Source organism: Rhinatrema bivittatum, chromosome 6 (assembly GCF_901001135.1).
Source record: "Rhinatrema bivittatum chromosome 6, aRhiBiv1.1, whole genome shotgun sequence".
NCBI classification, from domain to species: Eukaryota; Metazoa; Chordata; class Amphibia; order Gymnophiona; family Rhinatrematidae; genus Rhinatrema; species Rhinatrema bivittatum.
In genome coordinates this window covers 35,646,942-35,662,672 of record NC_042620.1, presented here as the reverse complement: position 1 = coordinate 35,662,672, position 15,731 = coordinate 35,646,942, and the positions used below count along the sequence as shown (strand labels likewise).

The 15,731-nt window shown below is 46.6% G+C and overlaps 1 protein-coding gene across 6 annotated transcripts in view; it reads right to left on the bottom strand.

Annotated features, from left to right (window-relative positions):
• The window catches only part of KALRN (kalirin RhoGEF kinase), a 1,195,491-nt gene that overhangs the window by 124,687 nt on the left and 1,055,073 nt on the right, over nt 1-15,731 (bottom strand). For all 6 annotated transcript variants that reach the window (XM_029605245.1, XM_029605240.1, XM_029605241.1 and 3 more), the window contains one exon: nt 5,956-6,095. In XM_029605245.1, coding sequence (XP_029461105.1) covers nt 5,956-6,095 — 140 coding nt within the window. The remainder of the gene's footprint in view (nt 1-5,955; nt 6,096-15,731) is intronic.

The window sequence follows — 15,731 nt, the reverse complement described above, 5'->3', positions numbered from 1 at the left end:
TTCCTCACACTAGGCCTCAAATACTCTCCAGACCCACACATATGCTAGGGACGTAGAGAACTTCTGTGCGCGGACTAAGGTGGTAATTACTGCCATAGAATATCCTTGCTTTATCAGGCGAGCCCTCTCAAGGGCCAGACCGTAAGATAGAATTGAGTCGGCTCCTCGTGAAGGACCGGTCCCTGCTATAGCAGGGTCCCTGTGCGGTGGGAGAACAGGGGGTTCTCCACTAGGAGTCTCTGCATACCACGGATGCCTGGGCCAATCTGGAGCTACTGGTAGGACTAATCCCCTGTGGTGCTCGATTCTGCGAATGACCCTGCCTAGAAGGGGCAACTAAAGGAAGGTGTATAGCAACTCTTCTTCTGGCCAGAACTGAATGAGAGCATCGATCCCTATGGACCACTGATCTCTTCTGCGACTGAAGAATTGGGGAGCCTTCACATTATGAGATGCAGCCACCAAATTGATGGATGGGAGACCTCAGCGATCTACTATCAGTGGAAAGGCTTTGGCCAACAATACCACTCTCCTGAATCCAGACTCTCCCTGCTTAGAAAGTGTGCTCTGACATTGTCTTTTCCTGTGATGTGGTAGGCAGAGATCATCTGTAGATGTATTTCCGACCATTCCATAAGGAGATCTATCTCCTGTGACACTTGCTGGTTTCTTGGTTCCAGCCTGGTGGTTGATGTAGGCTACAGTTGTTGCATTGTCCGACATTACATGGACCGCTTGACCCTGGAGTCTGTGGCTGAATTGTAGACCCATCAATCTGACTGCTTTGGCTTCCAGGTGATTGATATTCCAGAGGGCCTCTTCCTCGGTCTAACGTCCATGGGATGTCAGTTCCTGACAGTGAGCTCCCTAGCCCTGGAGGCTCATGGCTGTTGTGAGGGCCAGCCAGTTTGGAGAGGACAGGGTTACACCCCTGCTCAGATGAGCTTCCTGCACCCACCACTGGAGCAGAGGGCATACTCCCATTGGTAAATTGAGTCAACTAGAATATTTTTGAGACTGCAGGTTCCAAAATGACAGTAGTGAGCGTTGAAGTGGTCACGTGTGCCCTTGCCCACAGCACTACCTCCAGGGTTGCCGCCATCAAACCAAGAACTTTGAGATAGATCCACACCGTCGGGCATATCATACTCATCAACTGACGCACTTGGAACATCAACTTCCTTATCTGCATCGTCAGATGAAAGACCTTGCCCTGCTTGGCGTCGAACCAGACTCCCAGATATTCCAAGGACTCAGAGGGCTTGGATCAAGTTCCTGGATCAAGGAGGTCACCCGGAGACACACTTCCACAGACTTGGCCCAGATCAGTCGTCCAAATACGGGTGCACCAGGATACCCTGTTTTCTCAATGCTGCCGCTACAACCACCATAATCTTGGAAAATGTTCTGGGGGTGGTGGCTAGGCCAAAGGGCAGTGCCCGGAACGGATAATGGCAACCCAGGACTGCAAATCGTAGAAAACGTTTGTGTTCTTTGCGGATTGGAATATGTAGGTAAGCCTCTGATAGGTCCAAGGAGGTTAAAAATTCTCCTGATTGTACGGCCATTATCACGGATCGTAGGGTTTCCATGCTGAAATGTCGGTTGATGCTCTTGAGATCCAGGATGGGGCAAAAGAAATCTTCCCTTCTTGGGTACGATGAAATAGATGTAATAACGTCCCAAATTTTTCTGAGGTGCAGGTAATGGGATTAAAGCCCTCATCCTGAGGAGCCTTAAAAGAGTAGTCTCTACTGCATGCTTCTTGTGCTGGGAGTGGCAAGCAGACATCATGAATATATCCTGAGGCATGCTGTGAAATTACAGCACATATCCTGTCGTATGACCTCCAGTATCCATTTGTCTGAAGTGATCTCGACCCACTCTGGTAGAAGAGAGACAGACAAACCCCTATCTCCTCGTTCTGAGAGTGGGTTGGCAAAATTTCATTTGGGGGGGGGGGGGGTTTGGGACAAACCTGAACCAGAGCCTGCCAACTACGAAAGGACTGAGACCTCCCAAAGGACAGAGATCTCTGAAATGTCAAGTTTCTATATGATAAGGGGAATGGAACAGCTTCCCTACGAGGAAAGACTAAAGAGGTTAGGACTTTTCAGCTTGGAGAAGAGACGACTGAGGGGGGATATGATAGAGGTGTTTAAAATCATGAGAGGTCTAGAACGGGTAGATGTGAATCGGTTATTTACTCTTTCGGATAGTAGAAAGACTAGGGGGCACTCCATGAAGTTAGCATGGGGCACATTTAAAACTAATCGGAGAAAGTTCTTTTTTACTCAACGCACAATTAAACTCTGGAATTTGTTACCAGGGGATGTGGTCAGTGCAGTTAGTATAGCTGTGTTTAAAAAAGGATTGGATAAGTTCTTGGAGGAGAAGTCCATTACCTGCTATTAAGTTCACTTAGAGAATAGCCACTGCCATTAGCAACAGTAACATGAAATAGACTTAGTTTTTGGGTACTTGCCAGGTTCTTATGACCTGGATTGGCCACTGTTGGAAACAGGATGCTGGGCTTGATGGACCCTTGGTCTGACCCAGTATGGAATTTTCTTATGTTCTTATGGGCGAAAGCGTTGAGAGCCCCGGCATCGGCCCCTCATAGGTGAGGGGTGTGCTTTCTCTTATCTTCTGGTAGCCGGGGAACTGGAGATTCGCCCCATCTACTGGCCAGCTTTTCCAATTTGCTTCCGAAAAAACGTGAAACTTTAAAGGACGTCTTTGTAAGATTTGCCTTGGAGGTTGCATCTGCTGACCAATTCTTCAGCCAAAGCTTGTCTTCTGGCCACCACCACTGAGGCCACTCCTCTGGCCGAAGTATGAACTAGATCACATCAGCTAAAAAGGTGGCGGCGGGTACCATAACCACTCTGGAATTCACCCCAAGTCATCCACCTTCTGAGAGAGGAATAGGCACGAACAAGCTACCAGGGTACAACAAGAAGGAATCTGTAAGGTCATTGCCATTGCGTCAAAGGTCTGTTTAGGATGGACTCCATCCATCATATGCATCCTTTAAGGCCACTCCTCCCTCCACTAGGATAGTTGGTCGCTTAGAGACGGTACAGACCAGCGCATCCACTTTAGATAAATGCAAATGCTCTCTCACTGCCGATCTAGTGGGTATAGAGCTTCTAACACTCATCCCCTTTTAAAACTTGATTCTGGGGCATCCCATTCCAGGTCAAGCAACTCCTGGATAGCTTCCAGTACTGGAAAGTAGCAAGAGGCTTTCTGTAGGGAAATCAGAATGGTATTCTTCTTTGGTTCCTTCATAGAGTCTGCCCCAGGAACTCCCAGCATTTTCAGGATCTGGAAAACCAGGGCTGGCAATTCATCTCTATGGAAAAATCATAACATGGTCCGATATGGTTCTAAACCAGGTGGAATTTTCCCATCTTCCAAGGAATCTGCATCCTCCTCTTTGTCCATTCCATCTGGGTCCCTGCCAGGAATACCCTTGGTGAAGCGAAGCATGCCTCGAGGTCTGCCGATAGGACTGGGAAAGGGAGGGCTTAGAGGCTGAGATTCCATCCAGACAGGGTCAAGTGAGGTAGCAGACCTCGCCTGTATGGAAGTTCGAAGGCCCTGGAAAACTTCCACCCAAGCGAAGGCAGCTGGGTCCATGCCTAGCCCAGGAAGTACTGGGATAGGTGCTGCTGAATTTCCCTCTCCCATGGATGACAGAGTCCCATGGGTACTCAGATCTGGGGTACCTTTCAGTTAAGGATGTGGCTAACCCATCCTCTGAATGGGAGTTGCTGGGCTTAGCAAAGTCCGGGGAAGCCAACTCTCCCTGGGCTTCCTCACAGTGTTGACATAAGTTGGAATCCAGGTCAGACCGTGAAGCCCTAATATGACACGCAGTGCAGAGAAAGGCGCTTATGTTTCTTGGCTGCCGGAGCCATTGGCAGCGTTAACTGTGTTCTGTTGGCTCGCACTTAAAATTTTATAAGCACAGATTTCGGGCACCTAGGCGGGATGAGGCTTTTCTCCCAGGAATGTGTCCTTGACATGAAAGCTCTTTCTTTCTCTCCTCTCACTCTGTTTTCTCTTCCTTCTCCTTTTCCCTCTTCCCTCCCCCACTCCTTGCTTTCTCCTCTTTCTCCTCCCTGTACCCTTCAAGGTACACACAGCCCGTGCGCCCTGCTTTACCTGTATTTTGTGCTTAGTAGGTTGTGCGTGTATGTACACGAGTGACGTTATGTGCACAGTGTGCGCGCGCAGAGCCAACACACTGCATGTACCGATGTTCTATGGAGGGCAACACGGCATGCACAAAGATGCGTGCGCAAAATGGCACCGCTGCAGCCTACCACGCAGTGTGCAGACCATGCTTAAAGAGGGGCCTAGTCCCCTAGGGGGCTGCTCAACCCGCTCGGAAGCCCATTTCCCCTTACCCCAATGGGAATGATGTCCAAATGTCTCTGAATCAGGAGAAGTCTTCTCTTTAAAAAGAAAAAAAAAAAAAAAAAAAACAACAAACAAACCCAAAAAAAGCTTACTTGTGCTCGGCGCTTACTGGCTGAGTACAGAGACAGGTCGGGTTTTGGCAGTCACCACCATGCTCGGCGTCCTGCACCTACTGCCTTTCAGCTGCTTAATTAGCAATGTCCACGCCAAGAGCCAGCTACCAGACCAAGGAACACCTCTGAGAGATCTCGGAAATTGCCTCAGGAATTCTCAACTGGGGGAGGGACCTTTAGGTATCACCGCGGGAGAGCGGGGCTCAATTTTTTCTCCCATTTAAATGTAGAATTTCTCCTTCCAAAAAGTACAGTAATCCCCATAGGAAGAGGTACGTCCACCATCTGCTGGAGACTGAGAAATACTGAAGGGCTGAGGACCCTGCAGGGGTGTAACTAGGGTGACGACAGCTTTGAAATCTGACTCAGTCTTCATCTGCTGGAAGGGTAGCATAACCCATTGGGGTCCTGCATCCATCTGGCTACACGCTAGGAATTTCTAAAAAAAATATGCGCAATAGGTTACCCTTTGGAGCAGCTGTAACTTTGTGCAAGGTAATTTGTGTTATGTACTCGGCCAATTGTCCGAGCATATTCAAAGTTAACTTAGGCATGTGTGGGCCATTATAAAAAAAAAAAAAAAAAAGTTATCCTCTCTGAAGTTAGCTGCCAAATTGCTTCCCCTACCTCCCCAATTCTGAAACTTAAATCTGATCCTTGAAGGGTACAGGGAGGAGAAAGAGGAGAAAGCAAGGAGTGGGGGAGGGGAGGGAAGAGGGAAAAGGAGAAGGAAGAGAAAACAGGGAGTGGGAGGAGAGAGGAGAGAAAGAAAGCTTTCATGTCAAGGACACATTCCTGGGAGAAAAGGGTGAATAATAATGCACAGAGATTTTCAGGTGACAAAAAACTGACCACATTCAAAATGGGAGGTAAACAACTGCAGAACTCATAAGAAAAAAAAAACAATCATCTTCCTGTCTCATGAGAAGTAATTTAATTGGATAATCAGCAGGTAATGTCGTGGTAACGTCAACACAGACTTTAAGAAGGCATGGGAGTGGTGTGAGCCAGAAAGTAAAGCAGGACTACTTCAGGGTAAAACCAGGACTGGGACAGGTTTTCCATCTGCATATGGAGCTATACGGTTGCCCTCTTGGTGCCGGTCATTACTGACGTGCATGCTTAAAGTGGATTGACTCACCGATGCACTACTGACCACTGCACAGCTATCTACCCTGTCGTCCTACTCCCCCCAAGGTTCCAGCTCCAAATAAGATGTGGAGGAACTAGGCATTGGATGGTTTAACCTGGAAGAGCTTTCACAATCTGAAGGACTGTTATGGAGCAGGGGAACAGGAGTTTGTAAAGTACTGACAGAATTAAGTATTGCAATTAACATGCTTAAATCTGAGCGCTTTATGTACGTACTAATTATGTGCAACAAGCAGCAACTGGCTAGTGCAGTACTCACATTCTGCCCCTCAGTGCCTTGGCTTTTTGCTCTTCTTCGTGGTTCCTTGGCGGCGTTGAAGGCGTCATTCCCTCATTCAGGCATCCACCCGTAACAGAGTCTTTAAAGCTTCCTCTGTAAGAGCCTCCTCCTTCCAGGGTCTAAAACACACAGCACACAGAGGCCTTTATACATCCGGCTACCCGAATGGCTTCTGCTTTTCTGTACTTATCACAAAAAGTTATATTTTAAAAGTAAGAGACACAGGGCAATGAGATTAACTGCATGAAGTAGCAGAACTAGCTAGAGAATGTGGCTCCTTAGTAGAATTTGCTAGAATTCTCTCTTATGGCTTTCCTTTCTTTGAAACCCTTCTTTTTCAGGAAAGAAAGCCTGCAGTGTCCGCTTTTCTCTATGCTAGCGGGTCCGTGCTGTCTCAGGGCCTGGTGAGGAAGCCAAGAGGGCCAAAATCAGATGCCGTGAACAACGAGAGGTTGTCGTTAGCGCAGGGAATTACATTTCGTTTCTGCTATCCTAAACCTCAAACAGCGCAATGAAAACTATTTCCCCCGACTGTGGTTATATTCCGCATTCATGAAGCCTCTCCTTTTGCTTTTCCAATAATGCAGAATAAAAGCTTCCAAAGCACTGGATAATATTCTCCACAACATGCATATTAAACCAGGAGGGAACAGAAAGGCACCCCTATGCAGAGATTGTGTAGAGCTTTTCAACTTTGACCCTCTTAGAAAGGCCTTCACCCTTCCTGGATTTAGGTCACTTCCAATAGGCCAGTTGCCGGGCCCATGCTTCACTTCCAGCCCTCTATTCCTGACCTGCCCTCTCCCCCCACAAAAAAAATAAGTGAACTTTAACAAAAGTTATCAAGCCTCTGGTAAATTAACTAAAAAAACAAAACAAAAACAAAAAAAACCACACAATAAAAAAACAAAACAAAAACAACACACAAAAAACAAATTTGGGAGACTAAACAAGTTGAAACACCAGGAATCTGACTACTGATTAGTTTTAGTTTTAATTCAGTACTAAACATATTTCAGGAGGCAGAAGGGATCAAAATGCTTTTAACAAGCCACAGACTCAACCATCTGGGAGATGGAGTCAAGAGGGAACTTAAATCAGCTCTACAAAGAAATACCTGAGCTCTCAGAGACCCCTCTAAGTGGGACAGGTCCTCCTGTTTCCCCCCCGGCAAAAATCCTATCCTGTTCAAAGCACTCTGTGCAAATAAAGATGCATTCTTTATCTGTTCATTCACCACCCAACCCAATCAGTTTTCAGCATCCGATTTAAAATGTTGACAATGGTAAATAAGCAGATGCCCACTCCCTTCCCTTTATCCCATTTAAGATAATACCGGGAGAAGATTCATTCATTCAAGTATTGGGAATAAAGAAGAAAACTGCACACATGAACAAATAGTGACCCCGACTTTTTCTCCTCTCCTGCAGAGTTGCAAATGCTTTACCTATTCGTCTTACCCTGTCTTGGAACCAAGTGAAGAAATTAAATTTGTACTCAGTCTAAAGACCGTTTTGTGTTTACTTTTCACTTCTCAAAAACAGCCTTCCAATTCTGAGATTGCTGGGAACCTCCAAGGACAGAACGTGGCAACCTTTTCTTATCAGCAGCTGAATGCCAAGAATCAACTTGCAGACACAGGACCTACTGCGTGCAGAAATTCTCCTGAAGGGATTTCCCCTTTTCGTTAAGAGCCCGATTTTCAAAAGCACTTGCCTGCAGCAGATGTGGTTTTGTGCACGTGAATGAGCTTTTTGGAAACCGCACAGTGGATTGGTGCACGCTTTCACGTGCACCTGAAAGAGGCGTTCCTGGGGGCAAGTTGTGTGCCCATTCTCCCATGTTCGAAAGCACATAAGTGTGCGCATACACGCTTACACCTAGACATGCGTGACCATGCCATGTGCACCCTCTAAGTTCCAAAGTACATGCACAAGGCCACTTTGAAGATTCAGGCTGAAATCTGCACGCTCTCCATGAAGAATGCGGCCCTGCATGGGGTCTGATTAAACACTACCCTCCCTGAATTCAGAATATTTAGTGTTTCTATTCCTCCTAACTCAGGACAAGTAGTTCTAGGTGGATCACAGCAGGAAAAGCAAAATTGCTTACCTTGTAATAGGTGTTATCCCAGGACAGCAGGATGTAGTCCTCACATATGGGTGACGTCATCCACGGAGCCCTTAAGCGGGAAAAACTTCTGGCAAGTTTCTAGAAGCTTTAAACTGGCTGCCTGAGGCTACTGAGCATGCCCGGCATGCCATGATATTCCCTGCCACAGGGGGGTCTCACTCCAGTCTTGTATGTAGCAATAAGCGATAGCAAAACGAAAATAATAAAGTCTGATGCCCAACTCCTCGGGGTGGTGGGTGGGTTTCGTGAGGACTACATCCTGCTGTCCTGGGATAACACCTATTACAAGGTAAGCAATTTTGCTTTATCCCAGGACAAGCAGGATGCTAGTCCTCACATATGGGTGATTAGCAAGCTAGAGGCTGAGTCATTGTCCATGCAGGAAGCAGTGATGCATGTTAGAGGAAATGATGCAGCCGAAGATCACATCAGGCTGGATGTAGAGGGAGTTGGGATTAAACTGGAAACAAGTTCTTTAAGACAGATTGTCCATAGTGGAATCTTGTCGTCCTTCCTTGTCCAAACAGTAATGAGCTGCAAAGGTGTGAAGGGAACTCCATGTTGCTGCTTTACAAATGTCAATGATTGGTACTGAACGAAAATGTGCTACTGAGGTTGACATTGCTCGTACTGAATGTGCCTTTACTCGCCCTTGGAGAGGAAGGCCTGCTTTTGTATAGCAAAATTGTATGCAGTCTGCTAACCAATTAGATAGAGTATGCTTTCCCACTGCTTTACCTGGCTTATTTGGGTCATAAGAGACAAAAAGCTGATTGGATTTTCTGAGGGACGTAGTGCGATTCAAATAATAGGACAATGCACGTTTACAGTCCAAAGTGTGTAAAGCTCTTTCGCCTTGATGAGAGTGAGGCTTTGGAAAGAATGTGGGTAGAACTATAGTTTGATTTAAGTGGAATTCCGTAACTACCTTAGGAAGGAATTTTGGATGTGTTCGGAGAACCACTCTGTCATGGAGGAACTTTGTATAAGGTTCATATGTGACAAGTGCTTGCAATTCACTAACCCTCCTAGCTGATGTAATGGCTATGAGGAAAATAGTTTTCCATGTGAGAAATTTAATTTCACAGGTATCTATGGGTTCAAAGGGAGAACGCATTAAACCTGTTAAGACCAGACTGAGGTCCCATTGTGTAGCTGGGGGCCGAATTGGTGGTTTAAGCTGAGTTAGACCTCTCATGAATCTACTGACAAGAGGTTGTGTGGAGATAGGTGCATCTCCTATCTTGTTATGATAAGCTGAGATTGCACTCAAATGTACTCTGATTGACGATGTCTGAAGACCAGAGTCTGAGAGATAGTACAGATAATCTAGAAGAGTAGTTGTGGGGCAAGTGAAAGGATCCGTATTGTTTTGCTTGCACCAGGAAGTAAATCGTTTCCATTTGAAAGAATAATTCTTTCTTGTGGAAGGTTTGCGGGAAGCTATAAGCACTTGAGAAACATTAGTTGAGAGATTAAGTGATTGTAAGATCAAGCTTTCAACATCCATGCTGTCAAGGATAGGGATTGAAGGTTGGGATGGCGCAACCGGCCCTGATTCTGAGTGATGAGAGTGGGAGCTACTCCCAGGCGTATTGGATCCTTGATTGACAGGTCTAGCAGTGTGGGAAACCATACTTGTCGAGGCCAATATGGGGCTATGAGAATCATGGACCCCTTGTCCTGCTGTAGCTTCACCAGCGTCTTGGTGATAAGCGGTAGTGGAGGATATGCATATAGTAGGCCTGAGTTCCAAGGGCGAGCAAAAGCGTCCTTGGCTGGCTGGTTCTTCTGGTTGTGTAGAGAACAGAAGTTGTCCACTTTGTGGTTCAGGTGAGACGCAAAGAGGTCTGTTGTTGGTTGTCCCCAACGTTGGAATAGTTTGGTCGCAACAGAGGGATTTAGAGACCATTCGTGCGGTTGGAACTGGCGACTGAGTCGGTCTGCTAGCACATTTTGAATCCCTGCTAGATAAGTGGCCTGTAGGAACATTGAGTGAGTCAAGGCCCAGTCCCAAATTTGTGCAGCTTCCTGACACAGGAGATACGAACCCGTACCTCCCTGTTTGTTGATGTACCACATGGCTACCGTATTGTCTGTCTGAATTAGCACCGTCTTGTGTGAAAGGCAGTCCTTGAACGCATGCAGCGCATAACGTATAGCTCGAAGTTCCAGAAAATTGATTTGATAAGTGGCTTCGAGTTTTGTCCAAGTTCCTTGCGTTTGGAAAGAGTTCACATGAGCTCCCCATCCCAAGGTGGATGCATCTGTAGTTAATGTTATCTGAGGGATCGGTTTCTGGAAGGGCAGGCCCTTGCGCAAATTGTCCTTGAGTGTCCACCATTGTAGCGATGAGCGTAGCTGGTGGGTTACTTGAATGCGCGAGTGAAGCGGTTGAATGGCTTGGATCCATTGTGAGCGAAGAGTCCATTGGGTTAGTCGCATGGCAAGTCTTGCCATCGGAGTAACATGAACCGTGGAAGCCATGTGGCCTAGCAAGATGAGAAACTGATGAGCTGTCACTTGTGGTTGTATGGACATGGAGTACGCCAACTGGGACAGTGTTTGAGCACGATCTTCTGGAAGAAAAGCCTGTGCAAGGTTTGTGTCTAATTCTGCTCCTATGTATTGTAGCAGATGAGACGGATGGAGGTGGGATTTTTGAAAATTTATGAGAAAACCCAGTCTGTGAAGTAACTGTATTGTGTAACGGAGAGAAGTTAGTGCTCCTTGGTGCGACTGGCTTTTTATTAGCCAATCGTCTAGGTAAGGGAAGACATGAATACCTTGTTTGTGCAAATGTCCTGCTATTACTGCTAGGCATTTGGTGAATACTCTGGGAGCTGAGGCGAGGCCGAATGGTAGGACTCTGTATTGAAAATGCTGGTGTCCCACCTTGAATCTTAGGTACTTGCGATGAGGTGGGAATATAGGTATGTGCGTATAAGCGTCTTGGAGATCCAGAGAACAAAGCCAATCCCCCCTTTGTATGAGAGGAAGCATGGTGCCTAATGATACCATTCTGAATTTTTCTCTCTTTAGAAATTTGTTGAGATTCCTGAGATCTAGAATGGGACGAAGTCCTCCGGTTTTCTTTGGAATGAGGAAATACCGGGAATAGAATCCTCTTCCCTTCTGTGAGTGTGGTACGTGTTCCACAGCTTTTGCTTTCAGAAGAGTAGATAATTCCATTTGCAATTGAGGAATGTGTTCTAGATAGGAGGTTTGTGGTGGAAACTCCTGCGGAAGAGTTGTGAAGTCCAGGCGGTAACCCTGATGAACTATGGATAAGACCCATTGATCTGTGGTGATGCTTTCCCATTCGTTGTAAAATTGGGAAATCCTTCCCCCTACTGGTAAATCTGGAAAGGGGTTTGGTTGGCTCTGTTCTCCGGGACTGCTTTCAAAAACCAGAGGTGGAAGCTGTTTGGGGCGGAGGCTGCGGCCTTGCCGCTCTCTGCTGTCTTTGCTGAGGCCGTTGTTGAGGCCTTGTAGAGCGTGGTCTAGAGGTCTGAGGGTAATATCTCCTCGGCCTGTAGAAAGGCCGTCTGGTGTCTCTACGTGGAGGCCTGCGGGCAGGGTGAGTTGTAGGATCATGGGACAAAGTAGAGAGCTGCTTTAACGTTTCAGAGTGCTCTCTAAGCTGTGTGACGGCATCTTGCACCTTTGTTCCGAACAAGTTGTCACCTTGGCAAGGTAAGTCCACTAGCTTATCCTGGACTTCTGGACGTAAGTCCGAAGCCTTCAACCAGGCCCATCTTCGCGCACTGATGCCTGATGCTGCAGTTCTGGAAGAAGTCTCAAAGGCATCATACGCTGCTCGCACCTCATGTTTGCCCGCATCCAGACCCTTCTGCACAATCTGTTGTGCTGCCTCCTGCTGTTGTTGAGGTAGAGATGGAAGAAATTCCTCAATCTGCTTCCACAGATTTCTTTGATGCTGTGTCATATACAACTGGTACGCAGCAATCTTAGCATTCAGCATCGCTCCCTGGTAAATCTTCCGCCCCATAAGGTCTAAGAATCTGTTATCTTTCTCTGGAGGGATAGAGGCGTGCGTTCTAGACCTGCGAGACTTCTTTTGTGCAGATTCCACAACTAATGAGCTATGTGGCAGTTGTGGCTTCTGGAACCCTGGGGCTGCTTGGACTAAATACGTAGAGTCCACTCTACGATTTACTCCAGGTGTTGTACACGGGTGCTCCCAAATCCTTTGTTGAAGTTGCAGCAGCACTTCGTGTACTGGGATAGCTAAGTTATGTTTTGGGGGATCTACAAATTTGTAGTATCTCCAGGGTCTGCTGTCTTTCATCCTTCTCCGCTTGTAGCTGGAAAGGGATGGATTCTGACATTTCTTGAATGAAGGAAGCAAAGGATAAATCCTCAGGAGGGGATTGTTTCTTGGCCTGAGGCGGAGTACCTTCTGATAAAAAATCCTCTGAAGAATGCTCCGATTGTGTATCTGACCATGTATCTGTTGGGGGCTGGTATGAATGATGGTCTCCCCTTTTAGCTGGTGATATCCCAGATGGTCCTTGTAAAGGATCTTGGGTGTCTGGCACACCATCACTGGCATCACTTTCTTCCTCAGGCTGTAAAGGCAAGGAAGCTAAAAGATCCTGATATCTTTTTGTAAGAATTGCATGAAGTTGTCTTCCAGAAGAAACTTCTGGGGCCTGCAGGGATGTGTGCTTAGACTTCCCTGATGCCTTTTTTCCTTGCCCTGGAGCTCTAGAGGGAGCTAGGGTGTATTGTGGTGTTACTTGTGCAGCAGGAGGAAGTGCTGAAGTTAGAAATGAGAACATGGAAATGGGAATCAATGAGGAGATAGGCCTGGAAGCCATTGTGGACATCGAGGTTTGTAAAATAGTCGATTCCATCGATGGCCCTGACAGCTGTATCGAAGATGAAGCTGTAGAAATCATTGGATCAGCCGGTATCACTGAGGAGCAGCTGGCCGCATCCATCGGCATGGAAAAAACTGTTAACGGCGATGCGGCAGTCGTCCTCGGCATCGAGATCGACGATGATGGCACCGTCATCGATATCGAGGAGGGCATCGACTCGATGGTCGGCATCGACTGAAGAGTCGGCATCGACCCGGAGGTCGGCATCGGTCCTAGGGCCGGCATCGGCGATGTCGCCGGCATGCTCTCTTTAAGGGCATCCATAACAATTTTCTTAATCAAAGCGGTTAAGTCTGTTACGGACGTCGATGGTATCGATTCCTCTGTAGGTGTTGCGGAGGTCGATGACAACTTCCGCTGTTTAGATACCGGTTCCTCCGGCGGTGGTAATGGAGGAATTGAATGATGTCTGCGATGCTTATGTTTTGTGCGAATCTCAGACACAGACTTTGACGATGCCACAGATGGTGTTGGCGATGAAGCGTCCCCCGAACCTTCTGGGATTCTTGTCTTTAGAAGTATCTTCTTCGATAAGCCTACCGGTGAAGATTTAGTCGATGACGAAGGCGACGGCGATGCCCGGATTTGAAAAATCTGAGCCATTTTCTCATGGCGAAGTTTCCGTCCTTTCGCCGTCATTTCTTGACACTGGGCACAAGAGGCGATGTCATGGTCTCCACCCAAACAGCGAACGCACTCGACGTGCGGGTCAGTAATCGACATAGTCCGGTTGCAGGCCGGACATTTTTTGAATCCGGAAGTTTTCTCCGTCGACATTGTCGATGATTTCGGATTCCTTTTTCGCGAAAAAGAAACACGATGTTTGTCACCAGCCGGTGACAAACGGAGCGAGACCCGTAAAGGGTAAAAAAATTGAAATTTAAGTTTGTCGTTGTGAGGTAACTCACGGGGCTCCTGGAAACCGCGATGCAGCTAGCAGCGCGGAAAAAAGAAGACTGGAGTGAGACCCTCTGTGGCAGGGAATATCATGGCATGCTCAGTAGCCTCAGGCAGCCAGTTTAAAGCTTCTAGAAACTTGCCAGAAGTTTTTCCCGCTTAAGGGCTCCATGGATGACGTCACCCATATGTGAGGACTAGCATCCTGCTTGTCCTGGGATAATATATGTTTGCTGTGGAGATAAAAACATACCTAAACTCACAAGTATTAAAACAAAACTTCAGACACTTCGATTGTATCACCATATGCAGCTGATCAAGTTAAAAAAAAAGACAAAGACCTATACACGTTAGGCGTCTGTGTCCCAACCAATAGTTCTACACAATAAAGTCCAAAGTCAATTAAGCACAAACTTTGAATAGCTCCTTCCACCTTTGTGAGTAGAGCAGCAACATTTTATTTACTCCAAGGGAAGCTCCACATGCAGAGCATTAAAAGGGCTTAAACTCTAACCTCTCTTAGGAGAAATGTAAAGGATTTATAGTTAATATTGGCCAACACAAACGTCCGACCTACTGAACCCTCCCCGTGTTTTCACAATTTCAGATTTTCCATAGGGGAACAGCCTGTTTCACCCACAACAGCTGCACATGCTCATGGCTCTGGGAGCCCAGCCAACGGAACGTTTACTATTCCGAAGACTTACTACACTGAAAGATGCTTTCAGTTTGGTTCATTGGCAAGGCCTGAGAAGGACTCGAGGAAAAACTAAACTTAAGCAGTATTTTGGAAGAGCGCAAAAGCCTTGTCCAAGGGGGGAGAAAATCATGAGCTAAATATCTGGATTAGCTCGTAGCTTAGTGAAAGTAACCACCAATCAAAAGACATTTCATCATCGTGAAGCTCTAATTAGCCCATGTTGAATGATGTCATGTGTTGCTGACATTAAGTGCAACACAGGAAATATAACATGGAAACTTTTTTTTTTTTTTTTATTTAGGGAATACCAGGTCTCATTTCTACAGTGGATGAGAAACTAATGCAGCCAATATCATCCTTCTTTCTTAGTGGGGCAAGGGGGAGATCTCTCATTGTCCTTTCGGTGTGAGAACCACTCATTGTTTTAGTTTCCATGTAGAAAAGGACAAAAGTCAGACCACCTAAGATACTCTCCGAGGTTAAATTTAATTCTGAGTACTAAACATGTTGTAATATTAAATTGTGTTCTTGTCTCTGATTAAAATTCCAAGTTTGTGTCATGTGATGTGAATGAGCTGAGCAGGATGTGCCCAGCACAGCTCCGGATGCCACGCCGCCTTTTTCATAAATTTTCCCTATTTTAAGGCATCCTTTCAACTAGTGGACTTAACCATTCCAGATAGCTAATGTCTATAGTGACCTACATGAATAAAACCCTGCCGACAAAGCCGGTTCGAGGAGGAAGGATGGAAAAAGAACAGAGTCGGGTACCGGGGATAAAATGGCAACTGGAGTATCTGCAAGCAAAGACCTCACCTTGGAGCAGGCCAGAAATGAGCAGCTCTGGATATAAATTAAGGACATTGTCCATTCAGCCCTGGTCAAAAAATTGGCTGGTATAGGGACCCAACTTGAAGAAGTCAAGACAGTGTTAGCGGATCTGGGCCCACGTATGGACCACGTCGAGGTGCATATTTCTGTACTCTAGGATGACACACTGAGCTATGCCACCAAACTGCATACAATGGAGAAGTTACTGGGAGAGCAGGTATCAAAGATCGACGATCTAGAAAACAGAGCGAGACGCTCGAATTTACGCTTGGGTTTCCCAGAATCGA